This window comes from Bombina bombina, chromosome 4, assembly GCF_027579735.1.
Source record: "Bombina bombina isolate aBomBom1 chromosome 4, aBomBom1.pri, whole genome shotgun sequence".
In the NCBI taxonomy this organism is placed as follows: Eukaryota; Metazoa; Chordata; class Amphibia; order Anura; family Bombinatoridae; genus Bombina; species Bombina bombina.
In genome coordinates, this window is record NC_069502.1 from 400,205,729 (window position 1) to 400,227,405 (window position 21,677).

General features: G+C 39.6%; 1 protein-coding gene across 1 annotated transcript in view; it reads right to left on the reverse strand.

Annotated features, from left to right (window-relative positions):
- MCF2L2 (MCF.2 cell line derived transforming sequence-like 2) overlaps nt 1-21,677 on the reverse strand; it is a 1,253,992-nt gene that overhangs the window by 170,300 nt on the left and 1,062,015 nt on the right. The window contains 1 exon segment of the mRNA XM_053711855.1: nt 5,004-5,096. Within this exon segment, the coding sequence (XP_053567830.1) occupies nt 5,004-5,096 (93 nt within the window).

The window sequence follows — 21,677 nt, forward strand, 5'->3', positions numbered from 1 at the left end:
TTCCTTCATCCAAATCTTGTTTCTCTGAACTGACTGCTTGGAGATTGAACGCTTAATTCTGTCTAAGCATGGTTTTTCTGAGTCGGTCATTGAGACCATAATTTATGCTTGCAAGCCTGTTACTAGAAAGATTTACCATAATATATGGCATAAATCTCTTTATTGGTGTGAATCCAAGGGCTACTCTTGGAGTACAATTAGAATTCCTAGAATTTTATCTTTTCTTTAGGAAGGCCTGGAGAAGGGATTAGCAGTCAGTACCCTGAAGGGTCAGATTTCTGCTTTATCAGTTTTACTACATAAATGTTTGGCGGATGTGCCAGATGTGCAATCTTTTTGTCAGGCCTTGGTCAAAGTCTTTAAGTCTGTTGCAAAAACTATAATAAAAGTGTGATCAACACACAAGAGGGCGCTAAATACCCACTGGGAGGTAGATTGTAAGTGATTAAATAAACAGGCAATATATATGTACAACTGGGAATAGATCATGGGCTCTCACCATACAGACGATATAACAAATGATGTTCAGTCCCAAATATATGTGCAATGTTCATATATAAAATGTCCCAATGATGGAAGCAGAAACCAGTTGCTGCCGATAATGTTGCACTTTCCTCTTTTAAGTGCCCTCTTCTCTCCTTGATGACCGTAGGCAAATCTGTAGGGGTGGAGGGAAAACAGGGGCGACAAATGTGTGTATCCAATGTGATGGTGAACCCCCCTGCACACGTATGCTATACCCAGGGTACTCACACTTTCACTTAGCACACCAATGTGCTGGTAGGCGCGGACTGGCTATCGGAGCAAGCCAGCTTGCTCTCACAGGTACACTCTCTCTCTGTGGTGATCGTAAGAGTCTTAGCCGCTGTATCTCCTTATATGATGTTGATCTCCAACGCCAACAGGAACTTACAAAGGAATAGCTCCCAAGGATTGGTAATGAGGATATACTTGTAATGGAATCACATGCAATGGTATAAAATGGTATAAAATAAACTTTTAATCAGTGTTAAAAACAACCATGCAGATTCCACAAGTAAAAATCAGATATACATTCTTTGCTACGCGTTTCTCGGCTACTTATGGGCCGTTTCTTCAGGCATAAGTAGCCGAGAAACGCGTAGCAAAAAAATGTATATCTGATTTTTACTTGTGGAATCTGCATGGTTGTTTTTAACACTGATTAAAAGTTTATTTTATACCATTGCATGTGATTCCATTACAAGTATATCCTCATTACCAATCCTTGGGAGCTATTCCTTTGTAAGTTCCTGTTGGCGTTGGAGATCAACATCATATAAGGAGATACAGCGGCTAAGACTCTTACGATCACCACAGAGAGAGAGTGTACCTGTGAGAGCAAGCTGGCTTGCTCCGATAGCCAGTCCGCGCCTACCAGCACATTGGTGTGCTAAGTGAAAGTGTGAGTACCCTGGGTATAGCATACGTGTGCAGGGGGGTTCACCATCACATTGGATACACACATTTGTCGCCTCTGTTTTCCCTCCACCCCTACAGATTTGCCTACGGTCATCAAGGAGAGAAGAGGGCACTTAAAAGAGGAAAGTGCAACATTATCGGCAGCAACTGGTTTCTGCTTCCATCATTGGGACATTTTATATATGAACATTGCACATATATTTGGGACTGAACATCATTTGTTATATCGTCTGTATGGTGAGAGCCCATGATCTATTCCCAGTTGTACATATATATTGCCTGTTTATTTAATCACTTACAATCTACCTCCCAGTGGGTATTTAGCGCCCTCTTGTGTGTTGATCACACTTTTATTATAGTTTTTACAATTCAATTTTGTTACTGAGAGGTGCAGCTTGTCTTTCATATTGGAGACACACAGTCAGCGTCTTAGGTAATTGATTTATTAGGTTCAGTAGTGCACTTGGCATTTGACTCTACTAGTGCACATACATATTGGGAAGCTCTTCACTTCCGTTACATTACACTGGTTGTTCTAGCGCCCTCTAGTGGCTAAGGTCACATCTGTTTTAGTTTTAAGTCTGTTGCTCCTCTTTGGAGTCTTAACCTTGTTTTTAAAGTTATACAGCTGGCTTTGTTTGATCCGTTGCATTCCATAGACATTTAGTTGTTATCTTGGAAGGTTTTGTTTCTTGTTGCTATCTCTTCTGCTCGAAGAGTCTCGGAACTCTCAGCTCTGCAGTGTGATTCCCCTTATCTTATTTTTCATGCTGATAAAGCAGTTCTTCGTACTAAGTTAGGTTTCCTTCCTAAGGTTGTTTCTAATAGAAATATCAATCAGGAAATTGTTGTTCCCTCTCTGTGTCCTAATCCTTCTTCTTCCAAAGAACGTTTGTTACACAATTTGGATGTTGTACATGCTCTTTAATTCTACTTACAGGTGACTAAGGATTTTCGCCAGTCCTCCGCCCTCTTTGTCTGTTTCTCTGGGAAACGTAAAGGTCAGAAAGCTACTGCTACTACTCTTTCTTTTTAGTTACGGAGTATAATTTGTTTGGCTTATGAGACTGCTGGACAGTAGACTCCTGAGAGAACTACGGCTCATTCCACAAGAGCTGTTTCCTCTTCTTGGGCTTTCAAAAATGAAGCTTCTGTGGAACAATTTTGCAAGGCTGCAACTTGGTCTCCTCTACATACTTTTTCCAAATTTTCCAAATTTGATACTTTTGCCTCGGCTGACGTTTGTTTTGGGAGAAAGGTTATTCAAGCGGTGGTGCCTTCAGTTTAGGACTGCCTTTCTTGTCCCTCCCTATTTAGCCGTGTCCTCTAGCTTGGGTATTGGTTCACAACAGTAATTACTCAAGCCGTGGACTCCATATCTTAGGAAAGAAAAACTAAATGTATGCTTACCTGATAAATTTCTTTCTTTCCGGTTATGGTGAGTCCATTTTAAGACAGTTGTTCTTTTGACTATAACCTCAGGCACCTCTACACCTTGTGTTACTCCTTTTTCTCCATTTCCCTTTGGTTGAATGACTGGGGGTTGTGGGTAAGGGAGTGTTACTTAGCAGTTTAAATGTGGTGCTCTTTTCTTCCTCCTGCTGGCCGGGAGTGATGTTCCCAACAGTAATTACTCAAGCCGTGGACTCACCATATCCGGAAATAAATAAATTCAGGTAAGCATAAATTTTGTTTTTTTTTCTTGACAACTCTCGCAGGACTGCCCCGGTGGAATGATCGTAAAAAAGGGGCAGTCCCTGTGAGTGGCGAGATGACTCCTATTAAAAGTATTGGAGCTGGATAGGGACACTTCGCTTCTTAGAGCGAAGTTAGCAGGGAGCAGGGGGAGCACATTAAAATTTAAATCCTACAGCCAATATAACTCACATTATGCTGCTTTCTGCATAAAGCATCTTACATTCACCTATATTTTCGTATATATGTGTTTTTCTATTAGGGTTATAATTATTTTGACTGTTCTGGTTACAGCTCGCCACCTTTTAGTTGGCAAGAAAAAACTGTGATATCTGCAGTGCGAAAATCTTTATAGAATTACGCTGGGATTAGAGAGACTTTTTCATATACGCCCATGAAACGCCCATGTTCAGCCCATTTTACGAAAAAACAACAATTATGCTTTGCATTTTGTATTTATAAGTTCAAATTTCTGTGTGATTTTTGCAAATACAGTGTACTACAATTACGATTTACGCTATGCATATTTAATTTGATTTATTCCTGTACATATACTTGCATGCCACCATGCTCCTTGCCCGCGCACAGCCAATCACACACAGATAGGAGCTGTCAATCTTCCTGGTCGGGCGAGAACAGGGAGATTTAAATTCCCCACCTAGAAGGTGGAGAACAGGGCAATGAAGCAGCAGTCTAGAGACCACTGCTTGATAAATCCAGAATGCAGGTTCCCTTGTGCGAACCTGCAGTCAAAGGGGGGAGAAGGGCTTGATAAATAGAACCCAAAGTGTTTACTCTCCCTTTAATATAGTGATACCCCTGTTATCTGACAGCCTGCCCAGTTGTTTGTAGCTTTCACAAATCTGTTACATTGGAAAAAGGCAATCATTATTATTATTATTGTAGCAGGATGCTCATGTTTCTATATGATATATTAGAAATACTAATCACTGTCAAGTGTTATACATAAGGTTTTGTTTGATGCAAATGATTCCTGTTATTCCTGTTTTTCCATCACACTTTAACAATTATTATTTGTTTGTTATTCATCTAAGGTGCAACCAGTACTGTTAGTCTTCCTACATCTTAAACAAGTCAGGGCAAGGGGCAGCTTTGTCACTATGGTTGTAGCTTGTTTACAAAAAGTGTGATATTTCCTAACTTTCTGAATGTGACAATTGTGTGTGCATTTATTACATTATGTTATTAAAATAGTATGTATTAATTACAATATGCAATACACTCTACGTATTCAGCATTGCACCAGCAGCTCACAAGAGTTGCTGGTGCAACGCGCCCCCTGCAGACTTGCGGCCGCCAGCACGGAGGTGTCAATCAACCCTATCGTACTCGATCGGGTTGAATTCCGGCGATGTCTGTCCGCCTGCTCAGAGCAGGCGGGCAGGGATATGGAGCAGCGGTCTTTAGACCGCTGCTTCATAACTGCTGTTTCTGGAGAGTCTGAAGACTCGCCAGAAACACAGAGCTTGATAAATGGGCCTCTCTATCTGAATCATGAAAGAAAAATGTTGGTTTCATATACCTTTAAACACATAGTTAAAGTATCACTCTGGATCCCCAGAGGACTGCTGGTCCCAAGCAGAAATCAGCAACGCTAGTCACACAGATGGATTGCGTGACCAGCAATAGTTTATGCTTGGAACCAACAGTGTAATTTTTTCACCATAATGGCCCTATAATTTTGATTATTGTGCCTTTAACATTAAAATGAATAATAGCCATTTTATAAAAGTAGTAAATATGGCTTCCTTTGGAAATTCCAGCAGAAAATATTTTCTTTTTGTTTTAGTACCTCACAAAAATCCAAAGCACCCCCTATCATAAATTGTTAACAAATAAAAAAATACCTTTAAAAGCAACTGGTATTTTGTGATCCTCTGTACTGGCTTTAGAAGATATGCATCCAAAGAGAGTTTATGATCCAGCTTACGCTGACACTCCTACACAAAATGGGAAAGGGGAAAACAAACTGTCATTTTGTATACACAGTATATTTATCACTCTGCTAAATCAAAATCATTTTTATACAGATTTTTAAAAGATATGTACATAGCCGTCAGTAAAAAAAACAAACAGGGAATACTTGCATCATTTACACAATAGTGTAAGCTACTGATCATCTAACCTTTTGAATGTTAAACACAGAGCTGGTAAACATTTAATAAAAGGGTGAAGGGGGAAACCACACGTGGACTCCTTGCCCAATGTGCCTTGGAGGACATGGCTGTACCTCACTGACAATACCCCTAAGGAGGCCGAAAAGATTGTCTGGGGGTTGCCATGCTACCTCTTCAGAGGAGAATCGCCTGGTATTTCGTGACTGGACTGACCTTGTTAGGCAGATCAGACTGATATACTGATGAGCTGTTGTTCATCCCTGGGAGTTTGCTTCTCTTTCTGTGTGTATTTGTATTATGACCCTGGGGAAAGTCTCCCTAAGGGTGATGGGGGAAACCAGATGTGTTTAGAGGGATATGACAGCACCTCACTGACGAGGCCCAAAGGAGGCCAAAACGATCATCTAGGGTTGTTATTTCCCTTGTTCAGAAGAGAATTGCCTGGTATTTCGGGGCTGGACTAACCATACAAGGTGGAATCAGACTGATACTTCAGGAAACGTTTCCTCTGTGAAAAGCACAATTGGGCTAAGAGAACCTACTCCCAGGTGGTAACCAGGCTCTTGAACAAGCCACTGAGCTATTGTTCGTTCCTGGCACACTGCTGTATTTAATATATCCTACCTTACACAGGGGTCGATCATTTGTGTAGATAAATCATTTCATAATTTTTTCTTAAGTTTTGTGCTCTGCTTCATAGTGTCCACTCATCTATCTATTCCTTTTAAAGCCTTTTAAAGAAGGACACTTTTGGATTTATTAACCCCTGAAGGACCAAGGCCATTTTTCAATTTCTTTCCCTTAAGGACCAGGGCTATTTTTACATTTCTGCGGTGTCTGTGTTTAGCTGTAATTTTCCTCTTCCTCATTATATACCGTTTTTCTCGCCACTAAATGGACTTTCTAAAGATACCATTCTTTTCATCATATCTTATAATTTACTATAAAAAATATTATAAAATATGAGGAAAAAATGGAAAAAAATACACTTTTTCTAACTTTGACCCCAAAATCTGTTACACATCTACAACCACCAATAAACATGCTAAATAGTTTCTAAATTTTGTCCTGAGTTTAGAAATACCCAATGTTTACATGTTCTTTGCTTTTTTAAGTTATAGGGAAATAAATACAAGTAGCACTTTGCTATTTCAAAACCACTTTTTTTCAAAATGAGCGCTAGTTACATTGGAACCCTGATATCTGTCAGGAATACCTGAATATCCCTTGACATGTATATATTTTTTTTTTTAAAAGACATTCCAAAGTATTGATCTAGGCCCATTTTGGTATATTTCATGCCACCATTTCACCGCCAAATGCGATCAAATAAAAGAAATTGTTCACTTTTTCACAAATTTTTTCACAAACTTTAGGTTTCTCACAGAAATTATTTACAAACAACTTGTGCAATTATGGCATAAATGGTTGTAAATGCTTCTCTGGGATCCCCTTTGTTCAGAAATAGCAGACTTATATGGCTTTGGCGTTGCTTTTTGGTAATTAGAAGGCTGCTAAATGCCACTGCGCACCACACGTGTTTTATGCCCAGCAGTGAAGGGGTTAATTAGGGAGCATGCAGGGAGCTTGTAGAGTTAATTTTAGCTTTAGTGTAGTGTAGTAGACAACCCAAAGTATTGATCTAGGCACATTTTGGTATATTTAATGCCACCATTTCAGCGCCAAATGCGATCAAATTTAAAAAAAAAACGTAATTTTTTCACAATTTTAGGTTTCTCACTGAAATTATTTACAAACAGCTCGTGCAATTATGGCACAAATGGTTGTAAATGCTTCTCTGGGATCCCCTTTGTTCAGAAATAGCAGACATATATGGCTTTGGCGATGCTTTTTGGTAATTAGAAGGCTGCTAAATGCCGCTGCACATCACACGTGTATTATGTCTAGCAGTGAAGGGGTTAATTAGGGATCTTGTCGGGAGCCTGCAGGGTTAATTTTAGCTTTAGTGTAGAGATCAGCCTCCCACCTAACACATCAGACCCCCTGATCCCTCCCAAACAGCTCTCTTCCCTCCCCTACCCCACAATTGTCCCTGCCATCTTAAGTACTGGCAGAAAGTCTGCCAGTACTAAAATAAAATGTATCTTTTATTTTTTTTTTATTTTTTTTTTAGCATATTTATATATGCTGCTGTGTAGGATCCCCCTTAGCCCCAAACCTCCCTGATCCCCCCCCCAAACAGCTCTCTAACCCTCCCCCTCTACATTTTTGGGAGCCATCTTGGGTACTGGCAGCTGTCTGCCAGTACCCAGTTTACAAAAAAATATATTTTTTTTATTTTTTCCCCACTTTTCTGTAGTGTAGCTTCCCCCCCCAAGACTAAACCCCCACCCCTTCCCAGATCACTTTGATTATTGTGATTTATGTTTTTATTCCCTCTATCCCTCTAAATGTAAACAAACTATGTTCCATAGTGTAATGGTTCCCACCCGCTCCCTCCCCGTGCACGCGCCCGCCTTCCCCGTGCACGCGCGCGCGTCCATGCGCGCCCCCCCCAGCGATCCCGCCCACGATCCCGCCCACCTCTGCACTCTGCAATCCATTGATGGCCGCCCACCCGCCACCCATGTCGGCTCCCACCCACCAACGATTGCGGCCATCGATGTCCGGTGCGGAGAGGGCCACAGAGTGGCTCTCTCTGCATCGGATGGGGCAAAATGTTATTGCAGTGATGCCTCCATATCGAGGCATCACTGCAATAACCGGAAAGCGGCTTGAAGCGATCAGGATCGCTTCCAGCCGCTTTCAACAACAACGTCGTACAGGGTACGTCGCTGGTCTTTAAAGACCAGTTTATGCAAGACGTACCCTGTACGACGCGTGTCGTTAAGGGGTTAAGCAGCGGATGCTGCTTATTCCATTTGAGCCTTCCGGCACCCCGGAAACAGGAGTTAAGCAGCAGCTGTCTTAAGACCGCTGCTCCTTAACTCATCCGCCACCTCTGATTTGGTGGACTGCAATCAACCCGATCAGATACGATCGGGATGATTGACACCCCCTGCTAGCGGCCGATTGGCAGGGGGCGGCATTGCACAAGCATTTCACCAGAAATGCTTGTGCAATGTTAAATGCTGTTGAAATTTAGCGATGCAGGGCATACATGTCCGCCTGGAGTATGATAAATCTACCTATAGGGGTTTACCCCAAACATGCACAAAAATAGCACCAGAAAGTGGTTGGCACTCACTCACATACTAGAGGCAGCAAATACTAAAAAAAATGAAATGGAGAATTAGCCACTGCTATTGGCCAAGAGGTGACAAACTCGTGTGCCTCTCTACAGGACCTGAGTCCTTTGTGGGCTTTAGTTCCTTACTCCAGTATTCCATGCTAGCTTTTAAAGGGCCATTATGATGTTAAAAAGATATATAATAATTTGTTAGAGCATTTAATCTTAAAGGGACACTGTACCCAAATTTGTTCTTTCATGATTCAGATAGAGCATGCAATTTTAAGCATCTTTCTAATTTACTTCTATTGTCAAATTTTCTTTATTCTCTTGGTATCTATATTTGAAAAGCAAGAATTTAAGTTTAGATGCCGGCCCATTTTTGGTGAACAACCTGGGTTGTCCTTGCTGATTTGTAAAGCACCAATAAACAAGTGCTGTCCATGGTTCTGAACCACAAATTGGCTGGCTCCTTAGCTTAGATGTCTTCTTTTTCAAATAAAGAAAGCAAGAGAACGAAGAAAAATTGATAATAGGAATAAATTAGAAAGTTGCTTAAAATTGCTTGCTCTATATGAATCACAAAAGAAAAAATTTGGGTTCAGTGTCCCTTTAAGAGTAGCAATCCTTCAATGTCTCTGCATATGGTTAAACAAATAGTTAAAGTATTGGTTATATAGATAAATAACTTCATGTACGTCAGTACAGTGTTAAGAGTCAGCACTAATTGCCTGAAATGCAAATCTGTAAAAAGATCTGAGGTAAGGAGGCAGAAATTAGATAAAAGTTAATCACAGAGGTAAAAAGAATATTAATATAACAGTGTTGGTTATGGAAAACTGGAGAACGTTAAATAAAGGGATTATCTATCTTTTTTAAACAATAACATTTTTGGTGTTTACTATCCCTTTAATATCGATGGCAAATAAGTGTGATAATTGTACTACTATGGTTTGTGAGTACTCTGCATGGATCTAAATATTTGTAATTTAATATATGGATTGTTAAAGTAGTATTTAATTTTGATGACCCCACTGAGAGCAAGAGTAGGACACTATGGGGCCTATCTAGCAAGCGCCGTACGGAGCTTGAGGGCCTGTGTTTCTGGCGAACCTGCAGGCTTGCCAGAAACACCAGTTATGAAGCAGCAGTCTAAACCGCTGCTCCATAACCCTGTCCGCCTGCTCTGATGAGGCGGGCAGGAATCGCCGGAATTCAACCCGATCGAGTACGATCAGGTTGATTGACACCCCCCTGCTGGCGGCCAATTGGTCGCGAGTCTGTAGGGGGCAGCGTTGCACCAGCAGCTATTGTGAGCTGCTGGTGCAATGCTGAATACGGAGAGTGTATTGCTCTCCGCATTCAGCGAGGTCTTGCGGACCTGATCCGCACTGTCGGATCAGGTCCGCTAGACCTATGATAAATAGGCCTCTATATATCTTTGAATCTTTAATTATTGACAGTGACTAACGGTGCTACTATATTAAAAAGATAACGTTTGCTGCAAGAGGTGTCAGCCAGCGGTTGTAGTAGTTTTCTTCCCAGTTATGCTATTATTGTCAGAGTATGCGCTTCAAGTAAGTATGAGCAGCAGCTTTTTAAAGGCTCAGCTGAATGTTATACACAGCAAGAATTTGATCCTATGGAACGTCTTTATTGGATACGGCTTTAGGGTTGCCAAATTTCTTGTAAAAAAAAATACAGGGGAGTGCTAATTTTGCATAAATAATTATACAGTGTAACTAAGAGATTATGGGCCGGACTACGAGTGGAGCTCTATTTAGTGCTTTCGCTCACACTCTAATTGTGCTAGTTTTTGCGAGCGTTGGGTTGCTCTTTTATTACAAGTTGAAAGTAAAGGGTTATTGCTCTTGCGCTAACCCGATGCTCGCAAAAACCTAACATTACAATATGTGATAACCTACTCCCTCATAGAAGTCAATGGAGAAAATAAAGTGGAAAACACCCCACTCGCACGCTAACCTGCTAACGTGCTAACCCGACATTAAAATATGAATATTTCACATTCCAATGTTTTTCACATAGAAGAATATGTTCTATTTGTTCATAAATACATAATTCTATATATATATATATATATATAGATAAATGTATTTTTGATGTGTTTTGTGAAACTTTTTAGTTTCGCAAAACAGTTAAAGGATTACTGTTATAATTTTTAAGCTAAACAACTAACATATTAAAGTTAATAAACATTAATTAAAACCTACTGACCTATATTTTCTCCAAAACGAAGTTTCATAACGTTCTAAAAGTTATATCTTTTATTCGCCGATGATGTCACGTTATCCTGCCCACTATTTTCAGCACTGTGTGTTCAAAATACTTAAACCAATAACTTTGTGTTTAAAGCGCCATTTTGAAACCTAGGTATTGTAAACGGATTGGTACAGAGCAAAGGATACCCACGGAGTGGGTTTGGAAAACAATTACATTTGCAGACAAGATTTCTGATATACGGTAGAGATATGTTAATGAAATGCTATTGATAAAAAGCGTATTTGGGGTAGTTAGTTAGTAACAGGCATAGAAAATATTTACTTACAGTGGCCCTTTAACCAGAGCTCTGAGGTCACAGTAATCATTGTAGTGTAAATCATATTTACTTTCAATTTGTAATACAATCACAATTCATTGATTCCTTGATAAAGCTTATTAGCAAAACGTACATCGGATATACCTCTTCTCTGCGTCTGTTAAAGTACCTGCACACCTAAAGGGAGAGCAACCTATGCTGGTCACTAAGTGGGAGGTTCTGTGGTTAAGTTTCTGCACTCCTATCCACTGACTCTGGCACTGTGTTTAGCTCATTTGGAGCAATAACTGAAATTGTATTGCCTGATCCTATTATATACGGTGTATTTGCAGTTCTTGTGACGCTTTTATATTTATGTATTTTAAATAAATTCTTTTATTCAAATATCATGTGAAAGCAACTGTTTACCCAACAGTATAAAGTGGGTGTGCGCATTTACCTGAGCTTGGTTATAGCTCCAACCCATGTGAGAAACCATTTGTATACAAGTATTTTTCACTGGACACTGTTACAGAGTTACGCTATGTGGCACATTTTTGTTTCCTTTCTATGAGAATGAAATAAGAAAGATCAGAAGATTGAAGATTCTAAGGAAGAACCCATATATCCTTATGTGAACTTTATACATATTTCTATTTTTTATCACATTTATTTCACAAGCACAATTCAACTTGGGTGCAAACAAACTCAAAAACCTGATATCGCCAGTGCGCAAACGTTAGTGCTCCACTCGTAATTTGGCCCCAAAATGGCTAGTATAGATTTAAAATGGAAATGACATCCAATTAGAATCTCACACCCTTTGGAGAAATTTCATCTAACCAGACTTTTGATTTAGTTTCCATATTTATCCTTATTATATACATCACCCTGAACCTTAAAATTCCGTCCATGTCAGTAAAATGCCAGTTAGCTGATAACCCTATACACAACCCTTTACAGAAGTTTACAGGGAGTGCAGAATTATTAGGCAAGTTGTATTTTTGAGGATTAATTTTATTATTGAACAACAACCATGTTCTCAATGAACCCAAAAAACTCATTAATATCAAAGCTGAATAGTTTTGGAAGTAGTTATTAGTTTGTTTTTAGTTATAGCTATTTTAGGGGGATATCTGTGTGTGCAGGTGACTATTACTGTGCATAATTATTAGGCAACTTAACAAAAAACAAATATATACCCATTTCAATTATTTATTTTTACCAGTGAAACCAATATAACATCTCAACATTCACAAATATACATTTCTGACATTCAAAAACAAAACAAAAACAAATCAGTGACCAATATAGCCACCTTTCTTTGCAAGGACACTCAAAAGCCTGCCATCCATGGATTCTGTCAGTGTTTTGATCTGTTCAACATCAACATTGCGTGCAGCAGCAACCACAGCCTCCCAGACACTGTTCAGAGAGGTGTACTGTTTTCCCTCCTTGTAAATCTCACATTTGATGATGGACCACAGGTTCTCAATGGGGTTCAGATCAGGTGAACAAGGAGGCCATGTCATTAGATTTTCTTCTTTTATACCCTTTCTTGCCAGCCACGCTGTGGAGTACTTGGACGTGTGTGATGGAGCATTGTCCTGCATGAAAATCATGTTTTTCTTGAAGGATGCAGACTTCTTCCTGTACCACTGCTTGAAGAAGGTGTCTTCCAGAAACTGGCAGTAGGACTGGGAGTTGAGCTTGACTCCATCCTCAACCCAAAAAGGACCCACAAGCTCATCTTTGATGATACCAGCCCAAACCAGTACTCCACCTCCACCTTGCTGGCGTCTGAGTCGGACTGGAGCTCTCTGCCCTTTACCAATCCAGCCACGGGCCCATCCATCTGGCCCATCAAGACTCACTCTCATTTCATCAGTCCATAAAACCTTAGAAAAATCAGTCTTGAGATATTTCTTGGCCCAGTCTTGACGTTTCAGCTTGTGTGTCTTGTTCAGTGGTGGTCGTCTTTCAGCCTTTCTTACCTTGGCCATGTCTCTGAGTATTGCACACCTTGTGCTTTTGGGCACTCCAGTGATGTTGCAGCTCTGAAATATGGCCAAACTGGTGGCAAGTGGCATCTTGGCAGCTGCACGCTTGACTTTTCTCAGTTCATGGGCAGTTATTTTGCGCCTTGGTTTTTCCACACTCTTCTTGCGACCCTGTTGACTATTTTGAATGAAACGCTTGATTGTTCGATGATCACGCTTCAGAAGCTTTGCAATTTTAAGAGTGCTGCATCCCTCTGCAAGATATCTCACTATTTTTTACTTTTCTGAGCCTGTCAAGTCCTTCTTTTGACCCATTTTGCCAAAGGAAAGGAAGTTGCCTAATAATTATGCACACCTGATATAGGGTGTTGATGTCATTAGACCACACCCCTTCTCATTACAGAGATGCACATCACCTAATATGCTTAATTGGTAGTAGGCTTTCGAGCCTATACAGCTTGGAGTAAGACAACATGCATAAAGAGGATGATGTGGTCAAAATACTCATTTGCCTAATAATTCTGCACTCCCTGTATATTCAATTAATCCTATCTGCTGTACTTTTTCCACACTTTATATTTCAAGGCCCCACCAATTTGTCCTCTAGTTGGCTGTATTGTGGATAATATTTGAATATGTTTTATGGTGATGTTAAAGTGTTACAGGGCTATTTTATGATGAATTAAAAGTGTATTTGCTAAAAAAAAAAGTATGTAACAATTTATCCTGTGTGGGGTAGCTCTACAGCACACCCTTTCTTCTTTTTCTGGTAGTTATATGAATGGCAGTTATTTGAGGCACCTCAGGTCAAATTATTTTGTTTTAACTTTGTACTGAAGTGAAGATGTAGCAGAAATGAAATGAATAATACAATTTATTCTTACCTGATAAATTCCTTTCTTTCTTGGTGGTGAGAGTGCTTGATTCATTATAGTTGGGAATTCATCACCTGGCCACCAGGAGGAGGCAAAGACACCCTACACCCAGAGCTTAAATATCACTCCTACTTCCCTGACCCTCCCAGTATTACTAATAGCCAAGAAAAAGAGGAAGTAGTAAGAAATATAATAGGGTAAAGATTTGAAAACCAGAACTGCCGCTATAAAAAAATGGGCAGGTTCATGGACTCTTACCACCAAGAAAGAAAGGAATTTATCAGGTAAGAAGAAATTATGTTTTCTTTTTTATTGTAGTGAGAGACCACAATTTATTATTGTTGGAAACTTGCAGCATACCCAATTTGTGGAGTCAAAAAGGAAAGGCAGGCACCTATTTACCAGGAACTATAGCCTGAAGGCCTTCCTACCAAATACATAAAAATGATAAAATTTAGTGAAAGTGGGAAAAGACGACCATATTTCAGCCTTGCAGATCTGTTCTACTGATGTCTCATTCTTGAAAGTCCAAAAAGAAGACAGAGCAAGCAGAATGAACCATAATACGTAAAGAAGGTTACTGTCCTGCCTCCAAGTAAGCTTTGAGAATCAGAATCTTTAACTAAGAAGATAAGGTAAAAGAAGTCGCATTCTAACCCTTAGGCTTCCCTGAAACTGAAACAAACAAATTGGATGATTTTCAAAAGTCTCTTGTTGCTTGTAGATAAAGCTACAATGCCATGATTACATCCAAATAAAGTAATAATCTCTCCTGTGAAGAGTTTGGATTTGTACATAAGGAAGGAACCACATGTTTTTGGTTAATTTTCTAAAAGAAACCTTAACATAGAAGATCTGGATGTGAAGGAAGACACCACAGAGGCACACTGTACATCTGAACAAGATCTACATACCACGTCCTGATGGCAACCAAGAGCTTTTATGATTGCAAACATTTGTTTTTTTATCCAAGCAATCATCCTCTAACAGAGTACAATTGGTGGAAACAGATATACTAACTGAAAAGGCAAATAAGCTGCAAGTGCATCTATTAATACCTCTTAAGGATCAAACTGATCTCCTGACGACCCCAGTGACACACTAATTGATCGAAAATCTTCCCATTGAGGGACCATTTTGAGAAATGTTGAGTCTACTGACTCAAAAATCTGTTTCCCAATTGATGACTCCAGGAATGCGTATTGTAGAGATGGCACACTGATGGACTTCAGCTCAATACAGAAAGCAAGAAACCTCTGTGGCAATGATATTAGATTTAAAGCAAACAAATTGGAACTAATTGAAGAAGACGCCAAGCCTGAAGAAGCTCTGAAATTCAAATGGAGTTCCAAGATATTTATTGGTAAACTCCTGAGGAGACCAAACTCCCTGATACCTTTGAGTTCCCAAACTAGGAGACTGGCATCGGTGGTAATTATCTCCCATGACGGAAAAGGAAAACTCATCCCATTAGAAACTGAGGAGGGGGATATCCACCAAGACTGAAGAGTCTAGATGGATTAGCTGAGTCAGGTTGCTGTGGCCTCCATTCCACTGCTTTAGCCTAAATGGTTGCAGTGGATGGAAATTAAACCTTGCAAATGGAATGGCATCTGATACTGCCACCATCAGATATACAAGATCCTTGCACTGAACTACAGAAGCCTAGGATAGGCATTGTAAAATCTTGCCAGCAGAATTAAGCTTAAGCTTGCGATGACATAGTCGCATGAAAACCGTATGTATGATCACTCCCAGAAAGGACACTCTTGCGGAAGAAGTCACTGAACTCTTTGCGACGTTGCCCTTCCAGCCATGACTGCAAAGAAAACAGCATAGTTTCTCTGTATGAGCGGCCGCTAAAGGTAAAGAGGGAGTTTGAGAAGAGCTACAAATTGATAATGTCTGACCAGAAAGACAAAACCAAAAAAACAGTAATGTTCTTAGGCATCCTTCAAGTCCATAGTTGTCAAGAATTGACTCGACACAGGAACAGAACAATCACTCCCATGTTATCCAAATCCTGAACACACTGAAGGAAAACTTTCAGCTTCACTGGTCTCTTTGATACATAAGACAGAAGAAACTTCTCTTGAGGAGATTGTTTCTGAAAAGATATTCTGTACTCCAGTGAACTTTCCCATTACCCAGGGGTCCTGAACAGATGAAGACTAGGCCTTCTTAACAAAAGGCTTAAACTGCATCCAACCAGCAATGATTCTGGTTTGGGGGCCGCACCTTCATGCAGACCTGGAATTAGAATGTAACTTTATGTTTTACTTATTCCAGACTGGATTGGCTTTACAGGTAGACTTGAAGGAGTCTGGTTTCTAAGAACATTATTTCTAATTTCTGGAATGGCAAAAGGAGCAAACCTGATGGTCTTCCCCTTGATGTTAACATGAAAAATATTGACTTAGACCCTATGTCAGCAGGCCACAATTTTAACCATAGGGCCCTAATAGTGAGGGCAACCAAATCTGCATTTTTACATTAATGCAAATAACACATCACTAATAAAGGATTGTGCTAAATGTAAGCAAAAAATTAAGACTTAAGACTCCTCTAAGGAAGTCTCCTCTGAAACTAAGTCAGATAAGGAATCACATCAATGAATGTTACTCCCTCAACACAAGCAATACCCAAAGCTGGTTGAAATAATAGGCCCTCCTACAGAAAAAGCCTTCCCAAGAAAACTTGCCAATTTCCTATCCATGGGCCCGAATCGTAGTACGCCTAGCTAAGGTAGGGATAGCTCCATCACCTTAGGAATGGTTGCCCAAAACTTCCAGATAGGTATCTAGAAAATTAAAGGTCAGGGAAGTAGGAGGGTGGCCAGGTGATGAATCCCCAACAGTAATGAATCGTGGACTCTCACCACCATAAGAAAGCAATTTCAAAATTTAGTAAGATGTTCTGAACGTCATGATTCATTATGCTGGGCACCCAGCCCACGTGTAAAGAAAAGGTGTAGTGTGACCATTTCACACATGTAGTGTATATATTTTTCTCCCCACAAATGGTTTCTTTAGACAAAACCTGTAATACACATTTTCCTTTTATTACTTCCATTATGATGAAAGCCACGTAATCTGGAAGGCTCAATGTTTTTGCTTAGCCATATGTCATTGGAGTAGTGACATGTTTTTCCCTGGCCTGTGTTATTCTGACCAGCTGTGCTATACCAGATGCTAAGTATTCTTTCAATAAAACATTGATTGCACTGCATTCTTGTACTATCCGTGTAATCAATTACCGTATTGTTCCTTGCGCATCCTGTTACAGAGGATAAGATATAACTTAAAGAGTTGGGATTTAAAGGGACATTAATTTGCTGCGTACAGCTACAATAGTATTGCTTCTACTATGTACTATGCTATTTTCTCCTATTTTAACCCCTTACAGGTGCTAGTTGGTGAAGCTAGTTGGTATTTATTATGTTAGATATTTGTTAGATTAGGTTAGATCAAGTGTTTATTATGTTAGATCTTTGTTAGATCAGGTTAGATCAAGTGTTTATTATGTTAGATCTTTGTTAGATTAGGTTAGATCAAGTGTTTATTATGTTAGATCTTTGTTAGATTAGGTTAGATCAATTGTTTATTATGTTAGATCTTTGTTAGATTAGGTTAGATCAATTGTTTATTATGTTAGATCTTTGTTAGATTAGGTTAGATCAAGTGTTTATTATGTTAGATCTTTGTTAGATCAAGTATTTATTATGTTAGATCTTTGTTAGATCAAGTGTTTATTATGTTAGATCTTTGTTAGATTAGGTTATATTAAGTGTTTATTATGTTAGATCTTTGTTAGATTAGGTTAGATCAAGTGTTTATTATGTTAGATCTTTGTTAGATTAGGTTAGATTAAGTGTTTATAATGTTAGATCAAGCAAGCACTGTTATCTACATAAAAGACCCAAGCCCCAAATTCAAAATCATGTTAATTTTAACGGGCTAGATATTTACAACCCAAACAATAATGACAAATACAAAGGCTATTTGGCAGCTCATGGTATGAAATTAAAGTTGTTTGGAATTATCTTGTTGTACAGTGTATCATGTTAATTATAATTTTAAATGTTTAAAATTAACCTCTTATATTTAAAAACCCTCATGATATGTTCTAAACAATATTAATGCAATTTGAATACAGACATGAAGGGTATACTGATTTTTTTAAAAAATATGTTATTTCTGTTCAAGTATTTTTTACATCATTGATTAGGAAAAAAGATTTCTCAGATTTTAGAGATACAGTGGGGCAAAAAAGTATTTAGTCAGCCACCAATTGTGCAAGTTCTCCCACTTAAGACGATGAGAGAGGCCTGTAATTTTCATCATAGGTATACCTCAACTATGAGAGACAAAATGTGGAAACAAATCCAGACAATCACATTGTCTGATTTGGAAAGAATTTATTTGCATATTATGGTGGAAAAAAAGTATTTGGTCACCTACAAACAAGCAAGATTTCTGGCTCTCACAGACCTGTATCTTCTTCTTTAAGAGGCTCCTCTGTCCTCCACTCATTACCTGTATTAATGGTACCTGTTTTAACTTGTTATCAGTATAAAAGACACCTGTCCACAACCTCAATCAGTCACACTCCAAACTCCACTATGGTGAAGACCAAAGAGCTGTTGAAGGACACCAGAAACAAAATTCTAGACCTTCACCAGGCTAGGAAGACTGAATCTGCAATAGGCAAGCAGCTTGGTGTGAAGAAATCAACTGTGGGAGCAATAATTAGAAAATGGAAGACATACAAGACTACTGATAATCTCCCTCGATCTGGGGCTCCACACAAGATCTCACCCTGTGGGGTCAAAATGATCACAAGAACGGTGAGCAAACATCCCAGAACCACACGGGGGGACCTAGTGAATGACCTGCAGAGAGCTGGGACCGTAACAAAGGCTACCATCAGTAACACACTACGCCGCCAGGGACTCAGATCCTGCAGTGCCAGATGTGTCCCCCTGCTTAAGCCAGTACATGTCCGGGCCTGTCTGAAGTATGCTAGAGAACATTTGGATGATCCAGAAGCAGATTGGGAGAATGCCATATGGTCAGATGAAACCAAAGTAGAACTGTTTGGTAGAAACACAACTCTTCATGTTTGGAGGAGAGAGAATGCTGAGTTGCAACCAATGAACACCATACCTACTGTGAAGCATGAGAGTGGCAACCTCATGCTTTAGGGTTGTTTCTCTGCAAAGGGAACAGGACGACTGATCCGTGTACATGAAAGAATGAATGGGGCCATGTATCGTGAGATTTTGAGTGCAAACCTCCTTCCATCAGCAAGGGCATTGAAGATGAAACGTGGCTGGGTCTTTCAGCATGACAATGATCCCAAATACACTGCCCGGGCAATGAAGGAGTGGCTTCGTAAGAAGCGTTTCAAGGTCCTGGAGTGGCCTAGCCAGTCTCCAGATCTCAACCCCATAGAAAACCTTTGGAGGGAGTTGAAAGTCTGTGTTGCCCAGCAACAGCCCCAAAACATCACTGCTCTAGAGGAGATCTGCATGCAGGAATGGGCCAACATACCAGCAACAGTGTGTGACAACCTTGTGAAGACTTACAGAAAACGTTTGACCTCTGTCATTGCCAACAAAGGATATATAACAAAGTATTGAGATGAACTTTTGATATTGACCAAATACTTATTTTCCACCATAATTTGCGAATAAATTCTTTCCAAATCAGACAATGTGATTGTCTGGATTTGTTTCCACATTTTGTCTCTCATAGTTGAGGTATACCTATGATGAAAATGACAGGCCTCTCTCATTTTCTTAAGTGGGAGAACTTGCACAATTGGTGGCTGACTAAATACTTTTTTGCCCCACTGTATGTATCATATATGTAGTTCCTTGAATGAGACAGTGCCATGTATCAGTTTTCAAATCTGAGGTGCTCTAGATTTTAATGCTGTTAGGAATAAGTTTTATCAAATGCTGACATCAGAAAAACACTTATGAAATGAGAGCTTAAACTTTAAATCTTGTGACATAGAATCGATTTTACTGTAATTTCTGTGCATAGATGGCTTTAACATTAGGCCAAATAGGTAGCCGCCTAAGGCCTGATGTAAACAGTAGCCTCACAGTGTGTTTATCTTCATATTGGGACTGTTTTATGTGCATCACTTGCATGCAGGGGCAAAACTACAGTGTGACATGATGCCTCACTAGTGTCTCTGACTACAGGGGTTAGTGTTTCTGTTTTACCCATTGGTGTTTATATGTGTGTATGTATGAATGTGATGGTGTGTGTATTTATGCATGTATGTGTGTGTATGTATGTGACTGTGTGTGTATTTATGCATGTATGTGTGTGTATGTTTGTGGAAGCAGCAAATTACAGACCTTGTTATTACAGCATGGGAGGGCGGGGGGTAAACAGTGTCACTATACAGTACCACTATATACAGTACGGGGGGGCTGGACCATGTCACAGACTACTGTGGTCACTGTATAAAGTACTGGGGGGGGGGGGGGTAGGGTCAGGCCAGCCATCTCACCGGCAGATTACAGACTTTGTCACTAACTCACTATATACAGTACTGGTGGGTTAAACAGTGTCACTATATACAGTAATAGGGGGTCAAACCATCTCACAGCCTGTGGGCACAGGGTACCTCCTTTTGCAGACATGTAATCTTATTCACATTTTTTTTTTCTGTGTTAAATGTAAAAAAAAAAAAAATGTATCAAATTCACATTTTTGATTCTTGCACCCACCTGGGCCCTGTGGTTTCTAGTTATGCCTCTGCTTGCATGGCACATAGACGAGGAGTTGTCTGTGAGCTCTGTCCTTGACATTATGCTAGTTACTACTGTTTACACGGGGGCTACATGTTCCAAAACATGAGTACCATGCAGGCAGTTATGCTGCGCCGTGTGAATCGGAAACAGCAAGTAAACATATATAGGCGTTTATGAGGTGAGTACAGATCAGTCTGATCAATTGAAGAACCTGAGGATGTGAGAAATAGCCAAGCACTTTTTGAAGAGAGAAGGGAGCATGGGATAGTCTGAGGAATTAAAAGAAAACCAAACATCTGCCCTTCCTAGTTTACAAGTTACATTCTCTTTCTGCAATATCTCCTTCTCTCTTTCTTTTCTCTCTTTGCTCTATCTCATCTTTCTCTTTTATTCTGCCCCTATTTATTTTTCCTCTTTTTTATCTCTCCCCCTCCCTCCTCTCTCTTTCTATTCACTATCTTCTGTTTGTTCTCTTTACTCTTTTAGCATCCTTTTCCTGCTCTCCCTTATCTCTCTCTTCTCATCTCTTTTCTATAAACACTCTACTTCCTTCTCTCTATTTTCTGTCTCTTGACTCTCTTTTTTTATTTCCCTCTTCACTTTCTCTCTACTATCATTTTCCCTTTTCTATTTTCTCTCACTCCTTTTTCTCTCTATGCCTTTTTTTCTTTCTCTTCTTTCTGTCCATTTTATCTCTTTGTAATGATTTTGGAGCAACTTTGGGAATTGGGAATAAATTCAGGTTGAATATTTGCCAAAACCCATAGGAAGGGTTTGGGTGAACCTTAATGCACATAGGGACAGATTTCAGCAAAATTCAAAGAAATTTATTTTCATAGAAACATAGAATTTGACGGTAGATAAGAACCAAAAAGGCCCATCAAGTCTACCCATATTGCATGTTACTTTTTCCTTAGGATAACCTTATGCATGTCCCAGGCATTTTTGAACTCCTTTACAGTCGTTGTGTTTACCACCTCAAATGGAAGTTTATTCCATGAATCCACCACCCTTTCTGTAAAAAAATGCTT